Source organism: Miniopterus natalensis, chromosome 5 (genome assembly GCF_054644295.1).
Source record: "Miniopterus natalensis isolate mMinNat1 chromosome 5, mMinNat1.hap1, whole genome shotgun sequence".
NCBI classification, from domain to species: Eukaryota; Metazoa; Chordata; class Mammalia; order Chiroptera; family Miniopteridae; genus Miniopterus; species Miniopterus natalensis.
The window spans coordinates 32,408,495-32,432,352 of NC_142085.1; the positions used below are offsets into that span (position 1 = coordinate 32,408,495).

The 23,858-nt window shown below is 39.9% G+C and overlaps 1 protein-coding gene and 1 long non-coding RNA gene across 5 annotated transcripts in view; one reads left to right on the top strand and one right to left on the bottom strand.

Moving 5' to 3' along the window:
- COL9A1 (collagen type IX alpha 1 chain) overlaps positions 1 to 21,504 on the bottom strand; it is a 77,725-nt gene extending 56,221 nt beyond the window's left edge. The window contains exons 1-6 of the mRNA XM_016195553.2: positions 21,278 to 21,504; positions 20,680 to 20,756; positions 19,434 to 19,511; positions 19,164 to 19,296; positions 12,934 to 13,330; positions 1,920 to 2,003 (exon numbers count right to left, since the gene is read on the bottom strand). Coding sequence (XP_016051039.1) covers positions 1,920 to 2,003; positions 12,934 to 13,330; positions 19,164 to 19,296; positions 19,434 to 19,511; positions 20,680 to 20,756; positions 21,278 to 21,291 — 783 coding nt within the window. The 5' untranslated portion in view covers positions 21,292 to 21,504. The remainder of the gene's footprint in view (positions 1 to 1,919; positions 2,004 to 12,933; positions 13,331 to 19,163; positions 19,297 to 19,433; positions 19,512 to 20,679; positions 20,757 to 21,277) is intronic.
- LOC148093067 (uncharacterized) lies at positions 77 to 23,415 on the top strand. Of its 4 annotated transcripts, XR_015714565.1 has the most exons (6): positions 347 to 427; positions 3,137 to 3,261; positions 15,733 to 15,772; positions 17,743 to 17,839; positions 18,710 to 18,768; positions 22,692 to 23,415. It is a non-coding gene; the product is annotated as an uncharacterized LOC148093067 (long non-coding RNA). The 4 variants fall into 4 exon arrangements; XR_015714564.1 differs by lacking the exons at positions 347 to 427; positions 18,710 to 18,768 and adding an exon at positions 77 to 201; XR_015714563.1 differs by lacking the exon at positions 18,710 to 18,768 and having other exon boundaries at positions 22,692 to 23,414.
- The last annotated feature ends 443 nt before the right edge of the window (positions 23,416 to 23,858 follow it).

Here is a 23,858-nt window from a genome sequence, read left to right on the forward strand (position 1 = left end):
TACGGAGCGCGCCAAACCAGAGGGGGTCGTGAGCAACGCAGCGCCTCACGCCTCTGTGCTGTTTTGTGTGTTTTTTGTTTTTTTTAAAGGATTCAGAAATGAAAATGGCGGTCGTTGGATCCCTCCATCGAATCAGTAATTGCTACCATGTACCAGCCGAGGCTGGCGGTGCTCCGTATCGGGTCGCCTGCCCTGTCCTTTGTAAGTCTCTCCGTCCTGTGGAAACCTGAGGGGCCGGGTCTTGAGGAGAAGACTGGGGAGGCGCAGGGGGGCAGGTCCCTGGAAGCCAGCGAGCCCGGCCTCACCCCAGTCACCTTCGGGGTGCTCTCGCGGGAGGCCCCTGCCCCCCCTCGGAACGACACCCGGTTCCAGACCCGCCCAGGGGGGCCCCGAGTGACCGCCCGGGGCTGGCGGCGTCCGAAATCGGGTGAGCACGTTGCTTAGGGAATGTGGGGGGATGTTTGCCCCTTCTAAATTTAAAAAAGAGAGAGAAAAAAAGCTGCTTTCATCAAGGAAAACTTTGTTTTTCTAAACTCCAATGACCAGACAGGTTACAATGGGGTCTTTGTCAGTGAAACTTCAAACCTCGGCTGGGCTCCCCGCCCCCGCCGCGCCCGCTCCCGCGCGCTCGGGGGGAGGTGACGCCGGGGCCTTAGGACGCTGCTGAAACGCAGCGGGGAGCCAGGGCTGCCGGGGCCAGTCCCCGCGCCGCGGGCGCCGCGGGCAGGGCGCGTGGCTCCGTGCAGCCCCGCGGGCTGGGGGCGCCGCGGGCGCGGGAGAGGGGCGTTGGGGCCGCGGCCTGGATTCCCGCCTTCTGCCGCCAGCTCGCGAACGCGACCCGGAGAGGGGGAGGGGCGGCGAGAGGAAACCGAGTAAAGCGCAAACCCGGCCTCAGACACCCGCGGCCTTCGGCGTCCGCGCCCCCAACGTTAGGTCCCAAGTGGGAGGAGGTGTCCTTTCCCGGACCCATAGGTCACTTGGGGTCCCACGGTCCGCTCAGCAGGTGCTCTGGGCTGGAAGTAGGGAGCCGCCCCAGAGCCGGGGGGGATGCTCCGAGCCTTCCCCACCGCTCCCCCGACGGCTGCGCCCCTAACTTTCCCTGTGTGCGCTGGAAAAATGCAAACAGTTCTAGCCCCCAGCTCACCTGGTCGGGAGTCTGGCTGCACTGGTGAAGAAAAAGATGGGGAGGGGGGGGAGTGAGAAGGCGCCCCCACCCCGCCCCAAACTCGCGGACAACTTACTTGAGCCGCGCACAAGCAGATCCCTGACAGCAGCAGTCGCAGCCCCAGGAACCCCAGGTCCCGCGCCGTCCAGGCCATCGCCCACCGCCCTCCACTAGTCCCCGAGCCGGGCTCGGCCTCCCGCCGTCCCGCTAGGCTTCCGGGCCCGCCACGCGCGCAAAGTGCTCCTTCTTCCCCCGCAAAAAGCGCCCCCGGGAGGAGTGGTGGCCAAGGTGCCCGGGCAGGGAAAGGAGTACGTCGCTCCTGTTTATGAATGGCCCTGGAGAGGGTGCTGGGGATTGGACGAGCGCTTGCGGGCAGGGGGGACGGGTAAGATGACAACAGGCCCCCTTAACCCTTTCCCGCACCGCACAGGATGGCCAGAGAGCCTGGCTCGCCTCGGCCGCCGCCCCACCGCAGCCCCAGGCTGTCCTGCGAGCCTCCTGCGGTGGCCCGTGCGCCTCTGAGCGCGGCGAGCAGTCCGTCAGCTTTCTTGGAGGAATGTTTTGGAAGGCAGTAAGCGAACAAAGGTAGAATCAGACACCCCTAGGTGGTTTCTCCTGTCCAGGCTGTGGGTGGGACCCGGGCTTCCTTAATATCTATCTGATCCCAGACCTTTTGGAGAAAGAGATCGGGGAGGCAGGATGAGAGGAGTCTGCTGGGTGCAAGTGGCCCTTGCAGGAGGTCAAGGGGACTCACCGTTATCCTGGCTGGCAGCTCATGGCAAGTTTCTCTGCTGGGTCGAAGTGGGTCACAATGGATCAGCATCCACTGAAGTTCAAACTGGACAAAAACAATAGAAAGTCAGTTCAAATTCTTTTGTAGGACAGAATCAGGTCATTTCAGAGAGAGATGAGTTGGTAAGTGTGGCCCACTTGCTAAGTGACTGGAGAACAACTTGAGCTGGTTGATCTCAGGGGACCAGCACTTCCATTGTTCCTCGAAGATAAATGTCCACTGGAAATGGACTGGAGGCCCAAGTTTCTCTGATCATTGGGTGCCAAAGTCTTTAGCTCTGTGTTACTCAAGCATAGCCTAGTCAGGGAACAGATTGCTGGCACTGATTTTCTATTTCTGTCCTCACCACCACCACAAAAGGTAAATTGTATTCAAACAGGCCAGAGAGAGCAAAGAACTGTCCTAGTCACAGCCAATAAGCGTCAGAGTCTCAGTTGGAACCCAGGCCTACTGAACTCCACAGAGAACATATATGCTAAGAGTTCACATGGAAGAAGATTAAGGACAGGCAGCCAAAGAGGTGGCTCCCAGGAATAAAATAGAGGAAAGAAGATCTGGTCCTGGAAGAAATATGCATGCTAGAGAAGACATTCTCCATGGAGTGGTCACAGCTTAACATGGAAATAGGAAGCCCAGAAATGGTGGGAATGAAAGGGAAATCTAGGACTCAGGAGGAAAAACAAGATAATAAAAAACATTTAAATATGATATAATTTTATTCATTGGCTGCAGAGATGTAAAAACACCTGAAATCCAAATGTGTCCTGACAACTTCTTACATTTTAGCAGGTGCTAAGGGAGAAAGAAGAGTGGAACAGAAAAGAAACAAGAGAAAAGAAGAGTGGCCAGATCTGAATCTGAAAACCTCAGGAGGCAAGGTTTAAAAAAAAAAAAAAAAAAAAAGGTGTATCCCACAAGAAGCCAGCCACCATGTGCCTTGCTGGTCCCTCTCAAACTGAGGACGTTCCTTGCTAAGCATTTCAAGTCAGATCCATAGCTCTTGATCGGTTGATTCTTCTAGCATTATGCAAATGTCTAGTTAAGTATCCAGGTCCCAAATCTAAACATTATCTCTATTTTTCATCCCATTGTGAATTGCACTCCATCCCACCTGCCAAACAGACTCTAGAGCTGCTGGATCTAGAATTAAGTTAGATACATTTTTTTCATTGTTACAGAAACATTCAGACTTGAAGCCACTGGATGGAAGATCAAAATTAGAGGGGATGAAGGATGACTTCTTTCCCTTCTACCCACAATGAAGAGAAAGTTAAACAAAACAAAGTTTTCCATCTTATAAAAGGTGAGAATAAGACATTCAGCTTTCACAGTCCTGCATTGGTGCCTCTTCTCCCATGATTCTAACTGTCCTAGAGTTCTCTTTCTCCATTAGCCTTGTTTCTCTCAACCTTACTGTGCCTTTCCTCCAGAAAATGTGGACATCTGGAAAAATGAGTTAAGCAGAATGAAAAGAAAGTGAGCCGATAAATCAAAACATATCTTAAGATGGAAATTTATCTGTGAATTGTATGAAAATTATCTGTGTCTCCATGACACAGATAATTTAACAATATTATTATTTAACAATATTATACTGACATCCTTCAAAAAAACTGCTTTCCAAACCACACATCCTTCAGGTAAGGACATTACTTTAATCAAACACTATTTTTATTGGGGTACTTTTTGTTTGTTTGGGAGAGATTTTGTTTTGGTTTTGTTCTAAATTACAGTGGAAATTTGAAAAGGAAGATAAGAGAAAGAACGGAACAACCTTTTCCTTAATGAATACTAAATGCCTGGCAGTGCCTCAAATAACTCTTTGAAGCAGATCACTCATGGGTAAAGTGGAGCAGAGAGGTTAAATCATTCGCTACAGGTCACACAGCTAGGAAAAGGCAGAGCTAGCCTTCCAAATGTGCCCACATCTAAAATAAGAGCTTTCTCTACTACCCTACTCAGCCTCCCCAAATAATACAGGATGAGTTATAATTTTGTAAGGAGGCATATGGTAGTTGAATATTTGCATTAAAGATGAAAAGAATAATTATCTAGAAATTAAAACTGTGTAAGCTAGTTTCCAACATCTGCTAGAAAACTTCAGAACTAGACTAAGACACTTCCATTAGAACTCAAACCTTTCCTTATTTGCATGCTTTTTACAGAAATATATCCAGGAGCAAAATTTCTAGTTTCATCCAAAAACTGACATTTCTATATGCAGTTACATATTAATGTGTATAATAAAATATGATATAGGAAAAAATTATAATTTTTTCTCAATGACCAGGTAAAAATATTACCAGAATAAGAAAAGATATCTTTCCACTCCCTAACTCTCAAAATAAGAGAGATGAGATATAATTGTATTCACTAAGTCCTTTGTGAATTGGTAACTCAGACTAAGAATAGATTGTGTGTGTGTATAATATTTTAATTCTTGAAAATAATTTATACCTTAATCACCTTGAGAAACTTTAATTATACTTATTGCAAATGCAAACTGATTCATTAAGCTGTTTTCTCAAAAATGTAATTCTCTCTGGATAAATTGGCACGCCTGTTTAAATATGTGAGATGCAATTGTGGCACAGGATAATGGGGGAATGAAATGTAATTCATCTGTGAATACAGGCTGGGTTGTTCAGAGGGTGACATAGATCAGAAGTTTCTGAACACATCTGTGCATCCACATAAACACCACCTACGCACTAATAATCATCTATACAACACCATTTTTTGGCATGCAATATGAATTCCAATTTGCATGCTAATTATTTTGAAGGAAGATTGGCAGAGTTCCTTGGTAAAAGTCACTTTCATTATACATCTGAAATGCTGATTTCCACACGTTTCTCATTTTCATACCTGAAATCATTCTTCTCTTTGAATGCAAACTGACAAAATATATCTGACAAATATTTTAATTTAGTCCTCAGACAATATCTTTTAAGCCCCAATATAAGGCAGGCACACAGAAAACATTCTAGGGAAACCAGAGATATTCTCACCACCACCCCCCAAGGAGTTTACACTTTGTAAGACTGGAGAAAAATCTAAGCAAAGAAATAAAAAGGTTTTCTTGTTTTTAATCTGTTCACTAGAACAGAAAATGCCCTTGCACAGTCTATCCTCAACTTAAAATATTTCCTCATTGTCTCAGAGAAAACTGAGTTGTGTGATTGTAAGGCGCCTTACATATGCCCAACCTGGCACTATCCAATTATTTTCTTTAGGAAACTAAGGTATAATTCCAGCCCCCAAGCTAAAGTAATGTCCAGCTGACAACTCATTAAAACTAATAATTTTGGCCCAAACTCTCTACTCTTTTAATAGGACTAGTGATTTCTACTTATTTTGCTAGGTTGTTGAGAAAAATTAGTATGGTATTTAAGCCCTTCATAAGAATTAAACAAAAACTAATAGCAGACAACTATCTTTTCCTCCTGAGAGAGAATTCTATCGAAAAACTGTGGAACTTTGCTCAATATTAATGAGAATGACACAAAGCTTGGTTTTTTGCAAACTGAATTATGATTAAATTTTAGAAGTATAAAACACCTAAAAACTAGCTCTTCAAAGATAAATTTCTTTTTAAAACTAGAGAGATGTTTCATTAAGCCTCTGTCTACTCAGTGGCAACAAATATTTAAAGAAATACTTGAATTCTTAGATCTCATCTTTTTCAGCTTATGACAAAATGTTGTTTTCTATCATCATAAGGGACCTCCTTCAAGTGAAGCTTCCTGGTTGCTGTGTGGGAGGCTCTCAGCTGCCTCGAAATGAGAAATTTTTCCAACTCTATGTAGACCAGGCCATGCAGTTCCAAACACAGTGCTAGGAATTGTAGTTAAATATGAGTAGGTAACAATCATCTGAATCATACCAAAGGCAGAGACAGAATGATGAAAAGAGAGAGAACAGCAGACCTGAAAGTAGCAGATCTAGCAAGCAGTAATTTATTCTTTTTTTTTATTCAACTTATCTTTATATCACACATTTGTGTGCTTTGATATCAATACTATGGAAGACACAAAAATTTTAATATGCAGGGAAGTGTCTAAGTAAAAAAATGCTTTTGACAATAAATACTATTGCCTTTGACATGTGATAGGGCTAAGATCATCAACAAGGGGATCATATAACATGTCATATGTGAGTAGGGCCCTGAAGCAATTGAGATTTTCATAAGCAGAGATGAGGAAGGTAACCGAGTTTTGAAGAGAGGTGAAACTAACAAGGCACAAGGATGGAAAGTGATGTAGTAAAGAGACTAGATATGCTGTCGCAAAAAGTAGACAGATTTTTCCCCCTTGAATTTTAGGCTAAGGAATGTTAATATTATTGGGTAGCTAACTATTGGATGGCTATCAAAGATTTGTCTGCAACAGAGATAGGGATGGGGAAAAGTGGCCTAATTTAAAAGGGCATTTCAAAGAGATTCATGTGGTAATAAAGGCCTGAGCCTTTGAGGCAGAAGGAAGTATTGTAGTAGGGCATCAAGAAGTGTTATCCTCTGAACTGAGGTGAGGCATCCTGAGTTATCTTCCTGCTTAAAGAAGAAGACCCTCCCCTCATGCCACATGCCCTTTCAACTGCCATCTGTTCTCTGCTGTCCTTCATACAAAACTCAGAAGAGTTGTCTATATCCATTGACTCCAATTCCTTTCCCTTCCATTCTCTCTTGGACTCTCCAACTCAGCTTTTCCTCCCAATACTCCACAGGGTCTTTTCTCAAGTTCACCCTCATTGGTTTCTAAATCCAATGGTCAACTCTTAGTCTTCATCTTATTTGATCCATCTACAGCATTTGAGCAGGTTGACCATTCCATTCTTGAAATACTTTTTTTCCCTTGATTTTCAGGATATCACAGTATGCTAGCTCTTTTCTACATCACAGACTGCTTTTCTTAGTCTCTTTGCCTGAATCTTCCTGACTAACTAACTCAATATTTTCACAGGTACCCACTGTCACCGCAGCCTTTCCCATCTCAGTAAATGACAACTCTGTATTTGTAATGAGTCATGCCAAATATATTGGTGTCATCCTTGATTCTGCTTTCTCTCCTACACGTCAAATCCCATTTTCTTTACCCTCAAAATATATCATCATCTGACCACTGTGCACCACGCCCACCATGACCACCTTCTTCCAAATCAAGACCAGTGTTGTCTGAATTGCTGCAGTAGCCTCTTAAGGTCTCCTCTTAAGATTCCCCCAAATGCTCTGTACTTCTCTCCTCCTATAGTATATTGTCAAACAGCAACAAAAAAGATGCTTTTTATAAATGAGGACATGTGGATTATCTATCCAAAACCATCTGATAGCTTTCCATCTTACACAGGGCATCCAAAATCTAACACAATGTTCCCATCCTCACTCTATCATGTTACCTCGTTGCCTACTTCTCTCAGCCTCATTCCAGCCACACTGGTCTCCATGCTGTCCTCAAACATAGCAGAAAACTCCAACACCACTCTCTTTTCACTCCATGTTTTCTCTTTCTTGAATCCTCCTTTCCCAGATATCCACATGTTAATTCCCTTAACTCTTTCAGGTTTCTGCTAAAAAATTGTTTTCTCAATGTATTCCTCTCTCCAGGCACAACAATTTCCTGCTTCGTTTTTCTTCATAGCATTTATGACCACCTGGCATACTATACATTTACTCATTTATTTACTCGTGTCCCTGTCCTCTCCCCAAAATGAATGTAAGCTCCATTTGAGCTTTAACTTCTGTCTATAATTTAGCAGGTATTTAATAAATAGCAGTTTAATGTTAATAAATGAATGCAGAGAGGTGGGTAAGAAATATAGTGAAAATAGAATTAATATTGTTTTTCCTCTGGTTTGAATACGAGTTGTGGCAAGCCCCCTCCCCTACTTGGGTTTCAGTTTCTTCACCTGTAAACTGAGAGGTTTGGACTAGAAGCACTCAGTTTCCTCCAACTTTGAAAGCCTATTCTATTGACTCCACATTGTAACCAAAACCACTAACCGTACAGAAATCAACATGATGAGATGGAAAGCTGCCACTGATTTAACCTCTGGCCTTCTAGCCACCCAATCTGCATAACAAAGCTGCCTTTAAGCTCTTAGGGCATACACATTTTAATAGAAATAGAAAAACTATAATAGCACTGATTTTTTAAAATTTGCAACACTATGGGCACTGCTGAGGCCCATAAAAATTTTTACTGTTTTCAATTTTCCGTTAAAAACAAATTTGACCACCATTTTATTTTTTTTCTAGTTATCTGTAATCCCTTCCCCCAATAATGGCTTCTCCTATGTTGGCATCTCTTTTTCTGTGTGTTCTTCTTTCATTGCCACCTAGTGGAAAATCCAGCTGCTGTTGTTAATAAGGTCTACAATGCAGCAGGCTAGGATTTATCTCCAAAAAAATTGTTTCGACAGTCAGCTTTCAAAAATATTCCAATCAAGTCACACCAAAGTGTTTTAAAAAGTATTTTCTATGAATATGTTCAGATAACATTACCATTTCTTTTGTATTTATTTATTACTTCCAAGTGAAAGAGCATTTGTCAAAGGTATACTTGTCAAAAACAATTTCATAAGCCAACTTAGTTTAGATACTACGCATAGTAGATATTATGCATTTCTTAAATCACTAAAAACATAACTTTCCTACAATATTTCTTAAATACCAGAAACAATATTAACCACAACCTCATAACTGATTTTCCCACATTATCATCTATTTTCACAATTATGATTTAATTCTATGGAGTAGAGAAAATGACAGCTCCTCCATCAATAGTTTGTTGTTGTTGTTCTTTCTATTTACTCTCATATTTTCTCTGAATTTAACAAAAGTAGCGTAGAGTGACACATTTGAAATATACTTTTAAAAACAGTTTTCTGATTAATCCTGATCCACATTGTTTTATTTGGAATACGCATAGGGAAAAAGAAAAAAAGGTTTGAAGCATATATTTGTAATGCCGCATAAACGTCCACCCTCCCTCAAACAAGCCCAAAGCCCTGGTGTACATCCCTGAAAAGGGAGAAAGGCTAACTTTGTTTTCTAATAGAGCTGTACCAAATAACTCTCCTAGGCAATCGTGCTGACAACACACAATAAAGAACCTGTCATCAAGTAACATGTTTTTTTATGAAATGCTGCCGGGAAACCAAGCTTTGCAGTGGGATAAATGGCACCATCCTAAAATATGGGCACAAAGGCGAATAGGAGAATAGGGATTTATTGCTTTAAAATCAAACTAACAATGTATTACAGCAGTACATTGGGACAAAATATAAAATGCTCTGAGGCCACTAAATAACCATGAACGATGCGAAGCTGTTTGAGTTGTAGACCACGTGAGCAGCTATACTGCAAGCCTTAGGAAAACCTCCTGAAATTGGTTTCCTTTTCCAATTTAGAAAAGGGAAAGAGAAAAAAGATAGAGTAGATAGGGGAAACTCACAAACAAGTACAATATAAATGAGTCTGTTAGCATTGACACTCCATCAAATGTTGTTTTCAATTGCCTTTTTTATTAAGCAGTTCCTAGGGCTACCTCTTGTCATCTGTAATTGCCTTTAGAAGGGATGTTTGTTTTTGGTTTACTTACTAAACAAAAGCAACTGCTGATCCTGAAAAAAAGTACTCGATTAATGCAGAGTGTCAAAGATTAGAATGAATCCAATTTCATGAAGGAAAATTGAAAAATACACTGTTCCTTATTGTTTTCATGCTATTGGCATATTTCATTTTAATTTAAAATTTCTCGCATAGTAATATTGAATGTTTTCTGTCTCCCTATGGAGGGGACAGTGTCCTATCAGTGTCCTTCTGCCTCCCAGATTATATGGATACCACTACTCAACTGCTCTCTGCATCTTCTAAGGAACATGTAGTCACTTAATCTTCAGTAATTGTCAGGAACTTCTATTTCAGCCAGATTGGTGAGATCATAGGACATAAAATAAAAACGGCATAAGGACAACTTGTGGGCACCTGGGCTTTGTCTGGGGACTTGTATGGGTACTGGACTATTTTTAGACTAGAAAGGTGAGGAGCAGTGTGGGAAAGCTAATAAAGTTTAGAAAGGGAAGAATTGGTAAACACAAGAATTCCCAATTGAGAGCCCCTTTGCCTAGGATACTGGACCTTATCTTCTCCTGGATAACTCTTACTCATCCCCAGGGTTCCTCTTAGACATCATCTCCTTTAGGAAACATCTTTGAGCTCCACTCTCCCTGTGTGAGGAGTTATTTCCATGTGCTTCCATTCACTATCATGGTCCTTATCATGTTATACTGTCATTGTTTACCATCTCAGCCCCTCACCCTCTAAATGCTGAAGAATATAAGAGCTGCTATTAACTTTGTATACACAGTATATAAGCACACAATGATATTCACTAAGTAAACAAGTAGGATTAATGGCTGAGGACATGTTTTATGCAATCTTCCTTCTTTTAAAAAAAAGTATTAATTGTCCTGCAAAGTAAATTCTGAAAATTCTACGCAAATCACAAATGTCTTCCAAAATAAAAATGATATTTTATAAAGAAAGATATGTGGTTGCACGTATTGCTATTTATTATCAGAGAAAAGTTAGTTGGCATAGCAGAAAATAAGGTAGATTAGAAATTTTATGCCTACCCCAGTTTCTGACAAGCCAAGAAACCTGCTTGAATTACTTATTCAAATGAGAATTGGAGATGATCCTGTCTGTGCTTGTTAACTAATATAAGTAGTGCAAGGATCAAATAAGTAAATGGGAATGAAGGAATTTTGAAAACATTAAATTGGTATAGTAAGGGTATGTTTTTCTAAAAGCATAATGGACTTTTCTTACATACAGTTTTCTATCTTAAACATGGTGAAATTTGAGAAATACACCTTGGTGACAAGTTTGAGTTTGACATTGTCACTGTGAGTCCTTGGATATAAGTAAAAATTTTTTGGCCTATATCCTTGATCTGTTTTAATTATTATCACTATCATCACCACCACCATATCATAAAATATGGAATTTTTTAATACCCTTAATGTTCTAAGTCTCTTGTATTCCCTTGTGGGGGAGTCAGAATTCAGTACAAAAATAAGTACTTTTATTGTAAGTACTTTTAACATTGGCTACACTGGACTGACTGAACAACTCCTTGGTGGACCAGCAGCAAAATATTATACCAGCTTCCAGGGTCTTTGTTGCATTCCTGCACTTGGAAGAATAAAATAGGAGATAACTGGTCTCCACTGTGATGTGAGACAAGACTTGTCAGAAAACCTGCAATCAGCTGTAACATTATTGGCTATACTGTAATATAATGAAATAATGTTGTTTACTGCTCTGACAATCAGACAATTTAATAGCATGCTAGCATCAAAGATTCAGAACTAAATGACTTGTTATGATTTTAAGGCCAATAAATCAATTTTATAAGTACTTGATTAATATACTGTTGGATCTTTCCCCCCTCATCCATGGTTCAGAAATGACACTGATATTGTAGAAGTTCAGTGTTGTCTGAAAACCACTCGAGTACCACTGCAAAGATTTTATTGCATAAAATTCAAAATGGCAAAACAGTGGTCCCATTGGCTTTCTGATCCAGCCACTTGAGGTGTGATAACTCATTAGTTGAAGAAATATTTTCTCAAGTGTCTACAAGCCAGAGCAGCAATGTGGCAGTTACAAATTGTTTCCTGTCCATCACATAATATAGAAATTTCACACTACCCTTCACACTAATCACAATTCCTCCCTTGGAAATAAGTTATTTGAACTATCCCATTACCTTTTTCCCCCCTTTGGAGAAGGGCACAAAAACAATTCAAAATCATTGTATCACCATTGCTACACTCCGTGATATGAGTTCGGTAGCTGGAATTTAATAGCTCAGAGAGTGAGATAGAGATAGATGATAGAGATGAGACTGAGAGAGATAGAGATGAGATAGAGATAGAGATAGATAGAGATAGAGAGATAGAGATAGCTAGAGATAGAGAGATAGAGAGAGAGAATGGCATCAGTAGTTTATTTGAACTGTAAATTCTTTAGTTTCCCCCCAAAGAACACTTGTCTTCTAATATATATATATTTTAAATTCATGTCATGATACTATAAAATATCTTTTTAAAGAGTTTTTCGTGAAAGTTTAACAAGTCAAAATGATAGAATTAGATGGTACTTGTTGACACAATTACGTGTCATTATATAACTTCTTGCCTTTCTATCCGTGGATCGCTATAGTAAAATCATGAACGCAGCTCTAAAATCCTTTACTTTTATAATACTCCGTGCAAGACCTACTTCTGAATAAACAATTATTTTGCTCTCTATACAATTTTCATTCTTACTTATCAGACATCAAACCGCTTCCTAACCTCATTTCCCACACTATGCAGTTAGTATCCCTCACCACCCCCCTCACACACACACACACACATTTTCACGTGGGCATTGCATCCAAGCCGGCCAGGCTTTAGATCTTCGAATGTGGCCCACTTATTCTCTGCTTCTTTTTCCTTGAATGCTCTTTCCCTCGGCTAGAATGCAGGTTCTCCTCTCCTTTGGCCAATTCAAATCCTCCCAAGAAGCATGGAAATCTTGACTAACTGAATCCATCATTCATCTTAATATTACTTTGAATCTTTTCATTAATTATTTACACACAGTATGTAGCACACCAGTATCTGATTCTTTTAAGTCTCCTCAGAAGGATTCTGGGTGCCCCAGGTAGACAGGTAGAAACTTCCAAGTAGACCTTAAGCTCCTAAAACCAGTAGCCATCTCCTTGCCTTCCTCTGAATCCCCATTCTGCCTGGTACATGCTCTACTCAAAACAGGCACTGAGGGCTGTTCGAATTAAGTGCTTGAATGAATAAAAAAGATGAATAACTGTTCATTGATTAAGACATTCAAATGATTACCAAAAGTGTTCATTTTTAGCAACCTGGTTTTGATTTAATCCACCATAGTGTATGATTTCATACTCACCGGAACAGAAACTTGAGGATTATCTACGAGTTTTCCTAGCACAGCAAAGCCATCGACATTGATTTGGCCTCTTGGCTTTATAGGTAAGGATTCAATCCTCTTACAGTCAACAAAAAGAGTAGCGCTGCTCCTTTCCACACCAATCATGATCTTATGCCACTGGGAGTCAAACAAGGAGGGCAAATTTGAAAAGGCTGCCGACTGGAGACTTCCATCCAGTCCCTTGTATGAAAATGCAACAGATTTTGTTTGGCCATTAATCTTCACGCCCACTTGCTCCTTCCCTGAGGAATCCTGAATCTGCCAAATGCTCCAGTGCTTTTCAAGTGTGCTTCCAGTCATCCGAAAAGTAGTTAAAAAGGAGTATTCTTCAGGCAGTCCACTGGGATATAAATGCCTGAGTAAAATTTTAAAACAGTAAATATAAATCTTGTTTTCTGAATCCATGCATATTACCATATTCTCTTACGCTATTTTAGATTCTAGGTCTACAGAAAAGCTACAGTGTGAAAACTATGCACCATTTGTTCTTTCACAACTGTCCGTAAAGACCTTCACAGAAGTTCAATTATTCATGTACATTCATGATCCATCTTAAAACACACATGTTAAAAACACCCTCCCTCAAAGCTAAAGAGAGTCCCCAATGCCACACAATCCCAACAATATTACTATTTATGCTGCCTAAAGAGCTACTGTTCAGCAATTTCATCTCAGCCAAGAAACACATTCTTTCAAAATTCTTGGCACCATTTCTTCTACAAATGAAAGAAGAGATCATTCGGAATCCAAACCAACTCTGCTAGTTTATGAGACCACTTAATTAAAGCAGCTTTTAAATTTTTTATTTTACTATACCATGTTAGGATTATTTGTTATTTCCATAATTGCTTGGGTAGTCCCCTCCACATAGACCCATATAAGCATTTTGAGAATCTGTCACTGTGCAGACTTGAGAAGTTCTTTCACTCTGAGCATGTTTTTCTTTGCCGGGGAGTTCAAAGTGTGATGCTAATTTAGCAGCTGTTGTTTGTCACTAGATGTGTGGCAAGGAAAAGGTGACCAGTTCTTAATTTTCTGCTCCAACCTACTTGTTCCTTCATCTGACAACTGAGTCTGTATCCTTGCTACTTTATTGCTTTAAATGGCAGCATAAGACCATCAGTGCCCCTAAGGCATCTCCAGTCTGTGTGGAAACTGACCTGCAGCTGCAACAACTACCTGGATCTTCTTCTGTTGAACCAAACTGCTAATGCCTGAGGGCCAAAATTTTTTTTAAAAAAAAATCAAGACATATTAAATGTAAACTTCATCTTTCAAGGGCTTGAGGATTTTATTCTTCTACCTTCCTCCTTCTCAGTATAGAAAAATTCCTAAGTAAGGGAGAAATGCTAGGAAAACTAGATGCCAATTAATTTTGCTTCCTAAATAAAATTTGACATTTCTCAGAACAGTTATGGACCAGGACCCAAAGTCCCACATAACCTTTCTTCAGGTCAAACCCCCTGTTACATAGCCCCCTTGCTGTGAAGAGTAAAGAAGAAAAAGGCAAGAATAAATATCAGAGCGGATGCTGATCTAATGTGTTGCAAACTAAAATGAATAACATATACATTTATTGAATTGACCTATGTGTTGTTGCCAGTTACATTAAAACATATTGTTGGGGTCAAGAATTGCTAAACCAAAAAACTCCTCAGTTCTAAGAATGTTTAGCAATAAGTAAACTTGCTAAGATTACTTAACTTGCTAAGATTTTCTATCTTTACTTTTACTTTAACTATAAAACTTTGCCATCCCTTATAATAACAGCATAAACAAGTAGGTAACTTTGCTGCAAACCTTTTTGAAAGCCGTCAATAAAAAGGGTCAGCTATGTCAACAAATTTCATTGCTTTGTTAGTTTTATAAAAATAATAAAAATAGGAAACTTTTCATCTGAGTACTCTTTTATCACCCAAGTAGTTCCTTTAGGTATTATTTTCTAAAATGACTGGTTTTTATTTATAATACTGGGTTAATGCCTTTGTCAGTGCACATTCTGAAATGATTACTGGTGATGTGTACTCCATTTATTTCAAAGCTTTCAAATCACTACATGTCTTTTATATCTGTCAAGTGTAGAGGGGGTTTTAACATGTATATTTTTAAAAGATTCCTTTTGGAGCTTAGGAAGAAACCTGTATACAAGAACTATTTCCCCAGAATGGAGATGTTCACCACATCTATTTTGATATACATATATTAATCCTCACCCAAGGATATTTTCTCCATTGCATTTCAGAGAGAGAGAGAGAGAGAAACATTGATATGAGAAAGACACACCTAATGGTTGCCTCCCACACGTGCCCTGACCAGCACCGGGGATTGAGCCTGCAGCCAAGGTACATGCCCTTGGCCAGAATCAAAGCCAGGACCCTTCAGCCCATGGGCTGAAGCTCTAATCACTGAGAAAAATTGCTAGGGTTATTTTGATATTTTTAAAAATATTGATTGTCATTATTTCCCTTGGACTTTAGATTTTTCAGAATATACATATTCCAGAATAACTTCTAAGACTCATTAATGACAACATAATATATTGCCTACTGTATAATTATAAAACCTTATAGAAGTTTTTACTTTTCATTTAACTGACCTCAATTTGGAGCTGAGAGATAAATTTTCAAAGTTTTATTCAATGGTAAAATTTGACAAGTATACATTTCAATTACAAATAGGTTATTTTAATATTATTTTAACTTAATAATCTGGATTTTAACTAGATGCTTAAAGAATTTGTTTTTCATTTTTGTCCAGGATCGTTACTGTTGAAGTCTAAGGTTTTTATAGAAGGAAGGTAAGTCCTAATGCTCTGTTCTCTTCTCTTCCTGAAAGCAGTCTTCTTATAGGCTTTTAAAAAATCTATGTTAGCTATTTATTTGTTTACACATGCACTGAACAAAGCTGTAGCATTTCATGAGTCCCAGAAAACACACACAAATGTATTCTATTTGATTTTAAAGGTCACGGTAACTTGCTTAAATGACTCTTTTACAAAGACATCATAAGCCTAAGGGATCCTTCCCAACTTGTGCTTCACCCAATCTTTCCTGCTAAGTGAGCAAAGAAATTATGTTGAAGGTAGCATAGAACATAAAATCACCATTTACTTCTGACTTGGTTATGTAATGCCAAAAACTTTTTAAAAATGGAGTTGTGATTGAGGTTGCCAGAAGAGCAATTCATTCATAGACATACTGTTAAACCAAAGGTGTGTGTGCTTGTGTGTACATATACAAATATAATCAAGATTATCATGTTATTAATATTTTAAACTAGGCTAATATAGTATGTCAATATAAGAGAAGAAAATTCCTTTCAGTTTCAAATTAATAAAATATATATGTATTTGTATATAGCAAAGACCATTTAAAAGTCCTCATAAGTCTAATTTATAGAACAGTCAGTCCTATTGTCTTTTCTGAGATTCTGTTCTTGCAAATCCGCTATGCACATGGATAAGTAAACTTGACAGCATACATAATTTAAAAGAAACTGGGTCTATAAATCATTTATTCTTTTATGTTACAATCTGCACAGAGTATCTTAAAAGGAGAGCCATAAAGATTTGAAAAAAACAACAACAAGAAGTCTTTAGACCTTGAAACATTTGTTTATGACCTTAACTCAAATAAAAGGTAAGGGTTGCATTTGTTAAGGCAAGCAAACACAATACATTGGTATGTATGAGCTGAGAATGTGAAACTATAATGCCTAAAATAAAGAATACAAATGGCAAAAAATTATGCCTCATAATCTTTCAAAAAAATTGAAAGAAAAGTAAGGATAATTTGTGACTCTATCACATCAGTTCCAGATGCCATACTGTCCTTTCCCTCCCACGAACATCCTGCCAATAAGTTTCTATTTTGTTCACTCGAAGCCTATATTCTCAAGCATGGCAATTCCCTGTACACCAAAGCAGTCTACTCCCTGCACGATCTGAGAACAATTTCAGTCTCTGCCTGTCTTGCCATCTGGTTTTTGAATGAGTAGGACTTGGAGGGCAGCTTGAAAAGAAAGAATTCGCTCAAGAGAAAAGACTTCCACCTGCCTACACACCCTCTCCTTCTAGGCTCTCCACTACTTATGGCAAACTAATACCACTGTGTAGCAGGCTCTTTCAAGCCCTGTCCATTGACTTACATTTGTTCCTCATGGCAATTCTTGACACAGTTATTGTTACTCCTAAATTTTATACTGAGGGAAATGAAGCAAAGTTTCTTTAAGTAACTTCCCCAAGAATGGACTTTATTACCTATTTGGGACTTCATCTGTCTCAGGCCGTTGGCTCTCCTCCTCTTTGTATTTCTTTCTCTTACTTCCTTCTTCTATTTCTTTTCTCTTTTTTTCATCTTTTAATAAGAGTTGCCACTAAAATAAGAGTTTCTAATATTTGTGGGGGACAGAGTCAAGGGGATGGAGAATATGGGGCATTGACTATAGCCCATTAAAAAGTATTTAGTGATAACTCTGGGCACTTAGAGAGCAACAACAAAAAAGATGAGCAGGAGGTGGGGGCCCCCAATCTCTGAATTTAATGTCAGTGACATTCAGGTTGTACCTTAAATCATAGAAGAGAAAATTAAGTCAGCATTGGGGCTTTTTTGTCATGTTTAATTATTTTATTAAAGGAAGAAAACCTGAATGTTTTAAAAATTTTATTTATGAACACAACTAACGTCTGTGCATGAAAGGAAATATAAGCAAAAAAACATAATAGCTGTTATTATGCCTTTAATCTTTCCAAATGTGAATGTTTTCCAGGGTCAATTTCAAATCATGGTTAGAAGCCCAGCCTCAGAAGCCATTCTGCCTGAGTTTCAGTCCTCCCAGCACCTCCCAACCCTGTGACCTTATGACGGTAATTTAAACTTTCTAACTTCAGTTTCCTCTTCCATAAAAATATGGATAGTGTTCTCACCACAGGGTTGTGATGAAGACTATATTTAATGTTAATTGGTAAATTTATCAAAAGAATTTATACAGTGCACTACTGTTGTTTTATAGAACATAGCATGTTCAAGAGGTAAATTTCTATCTGCAATCTGGCACTATATCGAAATATTCTAATTTGACCAAAATTCATCATTATTATAAACATTTAGAATTTCTATAATATCCTTTACTATTCTAATTAATCATTGTTTACCTTTACACCTTAATTTCTATCAAAGTCAAAAATTTCTTGTTCATCTACCAAAGGAGTCTTAATTTTTTTTTGCAGTGCACTAAGACATGATCATAGTAGTCACATATAAGGTATTAGGTGACATAGAACTGAAAGTCCTGAAGCTCACTTACAACAGTGGGGTGACTCAACACATACACATACACATACACATACACATACACATACACATACACATACACATACACATACACATACACATACACATAAGCACCTCGGTAATGAATGATTTAAGGAAAAGAGTTCCAGAGAAAGAGGTAAATGAAGTGGGTTTTTTATCATTATTGTTATTATAACTACCTTTGTTTCTGTTATCGTTGCTTTAGTTTTGCTATTTTTTTATTGATTTTGAGAGAGAGAGGCAGAGAGAGAGGGGGAGAGAAATATCAATTTTGTTGTTCCACTTATTTATTCATTCATTGATCGATTCTTCTATGTGCCCTGACCAGGGATTGAACCCACAACCTTGGTGTATAGGAACAATGCTCTAACCAACTAATCTCCTCCAGGGCTTTAGTTTTGCTTTCGTTTCGTTCCTGCCAGGAGCCAAGCACTGGATGTGTGGTTCCATTTCAGCACCTGGACGTTTGAACAGCACCATTGTGAGTCCTCTAGCCACTCGGCGGCTCCTAGCTAAATTTATGCTTAACCTCTGGCACTTTTCACAGAGGCTTCTTTCAGTCAAAACCAGACAAATTATAGAAAAACAGAGAGTAGAGTAATAAGAACTTGTCCTGAATCAATGTACAACAGTCTTGGTGACCCACCCCCCTCAACCCCTGTCCCCAGAATGGGAAGTAAATTACATACCGAAAACATGAAGGGCATTCACATATTCAGACACCAAAGATAGGTAGGTAAATAAATTCCTTCATCTTTAAATAAAATCATAATTCAAGAAACACTGCGCATCAGAAGATTCTCTAACACTGAATAGCTTTTTATTTTTAAAAAATGCATTTGAGGCAGATAATTCGATTTAACAATTTTATATTACCTGGTTGGAATCCTGAAGTCTACATTATTTCCCAGTTTGTAAGCCACTTGCAATGGAGTTGATCCCACTATCCTTTGGATAGCTCTTCTAGATGCCGCTTTATCCACCTGGAACTGAGAAATCAAGTCAAACCCTGCAGAAAGGGAACACAAAATCAATAGTCCACATTGAGATTGGTTTTATTTCTTTCCACAACCTACCCAAATAAAAGGATATTTGAGATAGGGTTATAGAAAGTATGCATCTTCAATATAATATACTGCTACTTGCCTGGTAAATCATCTTGGCCAATCCTGAGTTTTGGACAGAGCTCATTTTCACCATTAGGAATTGAATTGATAGGAAACCCTGCAAAAGAGATCACATGTCATCTTACCTCCTCTCTTACAGGGATCATGGGGAACGTGTCAATAATAAGAGCTGAACAAGTACTTAAAGCACTATATTATACCAAACAGCTTGCTTATAAGTAGTGTGTTTGGCTTTAACGCTATGACTCTATGATTATAACTCATTCATTTGGACTCATCCTGGAAGGGAGGCAAGGCACAAAGGTGCTTTAATAATTTGTGCTGGGAAAATGTTCCTTTTGGGGAAGTTAGGAATTTGTTCCTTTTGGAAATGGAGCTGCGCAACCTTCTGAATGGCACAGTGTCAGGAGCCTGTTTGGAAAACTTTTGGTGGTTTGGGCTAGAAAATATTCCCTGGACACCACAAATTTTAGAATTCCTACGAGAATCCAGAGTCAGCCTTGAGGCAGTTCAACGAAACTTCTGGAGAGGAGAGTTCTTAGGAATCTTTGTCAAACAGAGGAGGGATTTGGTGGAGTTTCAGACTCACTTATCCTAAATAAAATATAATTTAATTTCAAAAATTCATTCTAAGAGATCAAATAAGGGTCCTACTAGACTATTGCTAGTATCCTAAAGTGGGGAAGAGTAGTAAGAAGAAAGTGAAAGGGTTAAATGCTCAATTTGATGAGGAATCCTAGAACGAAACTGGGTGCTCCTTACACAAATGGACGATTGTAGCGGAGTCTTTTTCGCCACCACAGAGGTATCTTGTAACCACACAACCCTTGTGCCCTGCTGCTCAGCTGACAGCAGAGACTTCCTAGACTTCAGAAAAAGCATTTTACAGCTACAAAGCTTTGGCCCAGATATCCCAGTACATCAAACAAATCCCCCCTTGACCCTAGACTAATGGCTTCTATACATCTATGTATCTATCCATCCATCCATGCATCCAACATTGGCAATCACCATCTCAACCAGGTAGGCACTGGAGCACACAGACTGGCTTTCCTGCCAACTTTGATCACAGCCAGAACTTCTTCTTTACACCCAGCATTGACCACAGAAAACCGGCCAGAGAGTACCCGCGACGGCCAAAGCAGGAGCAGAGGGAGGGTATGAAGGACCGTGGGTGCCTCCCTCGGCCCTCACTCAGCCACAGCCCTGCCTGCTCCCTTCTGGAAACAAGCGATATTTCAAAACCTAGAAGCTGTGGCCCTTACTTGGGCGACGCTTGACGACGGTCGCAGATGCCCAGGGTCCTAGGAAACTGCATACAAAGAAGAAAACAGAAATGTTCCTGAAAAGGAGAGAAGAAAGTGACTCAAACAGGAGTCCCTCCAGCTGGGGACCACTCTAGTAGTTTTAAATGTGGTAAAAAACAAAACAAAACAAAAAAAACAACCTAATTAATGTAGGGGATCCCATCTCAGTATAGTTTATATTTTTCATTTTGACTTTAGAGTCTTATTGAGAAATTTAATGACGTCTCACAGTTTCAGCTCGTACTCTAAAACAATCATTATGTTGTTTTTTCTATCTCACGTTTTGTACCTATCTCACTGTTTCTGTACCTATTTCATTGTCTCTAGTTTCTTTCATCTTGGTTTTTCTGCCTCCCCATTTTGGTGGCTGTCTCTCCCTCTTTCTCTGTCTCTCATGCTTGCTTTTTTGGGTCTCACTGTCTCATCTGTCTCTCTCTGTCTCTGTCCCTGTCTCTCTCCCCTCACCGCTCCCCTCACCTCCTCTCATCTTATCACCGCTGCAAAAACACAGGCCCCAGGCGTCTCCCCACCACTCTTTCCAGCGTCAGGCTCTTACCAGAAGGTCTTCATTTTCTCAGTTGATTTTCTGTTGTTGCCAATAGTCCCAATGAGGAAGGGGTTGTAGGGGAGTCAGTGCTCCCCCCAAGACCCCTTCACTGTCACCCAGGACTGATGAGTTCTGGGCCCGGCCTTGGCTCCTCCTGCCCCTGTGAGGGCTAAAAGCAAAGAGAGTGAACCAGAGGCATCTGGTGATGCTTTAAACCGCAGCAGAAGGAAGGGGTGGGGAAAGGCGGCCCTGTAAGCCCAGGCTTAGCCAGGGGTGTGTCCCCAAAGCTAAAAAGGTTACACTGAAGGAAGGATTAGCAAGGGAAAGTTTGCTGAAAAGAAAAAAAAAAATCAGGATGTGGAGAAATTCACTAGAAAACCCCAGGCAAGCAGCTGTAGGAACACAGTGGAAGCTTTTAGAGCTGCTGGTGAACACAGTGACCCTTTTAGAGGACTGGGCTGAAGAGGGGCTCACACGGAGGCAGGGATGTGGGAACTCGTGGGAGCCTTGGTGCCCACCCAACCTAAGTTTGAATCCCTGTTTGTTCGGAAGCTTCCTAGTTATATATCCTTGGACAAGTCAGTTATTCTGTCCGTCACACTATTGCCTTAAGTGAAAAACGGTTTGAAAGTAGTTACCTAAAGCAATTGTTTGGAGAATTAAGCAAGATAGCACAGCGGAGAATCTAACGCTTGCCTCAGGAGAACATCATTCCTCACATTATCCTCATTAAGGCTAACACTTCACTTCCCGCCCCTCTGCCGAAAATGCCTAAAGCGAATGACATACAATTCTCACAACACTATAACGCAAGACTAAAACGTTTCCTAATCTATCGATGAGAAAACTTGGGCACAGAAATGAAGTAACTTGCAACTTGTCCAAAGTTGCACAGCTAATTACTCGATACACATTAGCTCCCTCTTCCTCATGGTTGGAAATTTTGATAAATGTGATGTCAAGCCCCTAGTTTTTATGCTTAAACTCTGTCAATCACCAGAGCTGAGCGGTATATCTTTGGAAATAAGCAGTACATTTATTATCCTCTATAAACTAGTTGAGAGCAAGTTACAGGAGCACAGACCTGTATAGAGAGATTCTGCCAGGGTCATGTCACGTATACCCACTCCCTGAGCAGAGAGAGAGAGAGAGAGAGACCACCCCCACCCACTCAGGATGGCCTACGTCTGGCTCCATTTTAGGGGACAGGAGAGTCCTGTCCTAAAACAGGGACATTTAGGGCCAGAAGATCCAGTTGTCTTAATAAGTTGCAGTGTCTACAGAAAAGTAGTTTTGTTTCCTTGAAATTTCTTTAATTTTTAAATTAATTTAATTTTTATTTAATTGAAAAATAAATAGTATTGTTTCTTATTTTTTTATATGTCTCTTTTTGTCATTTTTATTTCCTCTCTGCCTTCCTCAGCTCGCTGGAGACTTCGCCCTGATGAGCTGTGAACTGGGCAACCTTGAACATCCATACCCTTTGTTCACATTCCTCTCCTAGCCATGAACTCCCTGTTGGAGCCCTCTCTCCACCTGGCAGAGGGACATCCAGCTGCTCACATCACTGGGGGTTTTCTACAGGCCCTGCCATTCTCCTTCCATCTGTCAGAATGATCATTCCCTCAGAAAGCCATTTTGGCTGAGTCACAGAATTTTAACGGTCATAACCTCACTTATTCTTCTAAGTCCACCAGGGCTTGTTTAAATGAAATGGTTTATTAACCCAAAGAACTGAATCTCTAATGGTAGGTCTTCAGAGGAGAAACTGTGCAGCTGGCTCCTTCCTGACATCCTAATATCACACAAGATACACCAGCCCTCGATCCAAAGGAAAAAGGGTGTTTTCCAAAGGGACCCTCTCTACTGAAGCTCTTTATTTACGGTGCAGATCCTCTAACATTATTTACTTGGGGGGGGGGGAGGAGAAGAGAAGCAGATTTCCCTGTATAATTAAGTGTCTGAGAAACCCTTTTGCTAAGTGTGTTAGAGATCTCACCTCTGGTTTCACCTCCTCCCACTTTAAAGAATCCTCTGTAACTCGAACCTGAAGGCAAGTGTGTGTGGGAGGGGTCCTTTTAATAAAAAATAAAATAATAGAAAAGAAAATGGGTTTGCTTGTAAATGGCTGGGCTTCATTCCAGCTTGCGAGTTTTACTTAAGATGGTGAAGAGCAAACAATAGCACCATTAAGAAAGAATGTAAATTCAGAGAAAACAAGATATATTTATATCATACACATGTATTTATATACATAAACTTTATTCATATATGTATTTAGGATGATTTTTTCTCCTCCTTCCACCTACATTTTCTATGAATCCTATTTCCTAACACAACATTGGAGTCTCACAGAGAACAGCACAAACCCCACACTGTCCTGCTCTGGGCCTGGTTGTGCCCTAAAATCATAGGCAAGGAAGCTTTTTCATGATTAACACTGTACCTAACAGTTCTCTTCTTGAAAACCATGTGGAAATGAAACCTGGTCAATCATATCAGATTGTAAATGCACTAAGACAGCTCGATATTTAAAATGATTCATGTTGTAAACAGAAGTATTTTATACAGAATAACTATGCTCTCACTC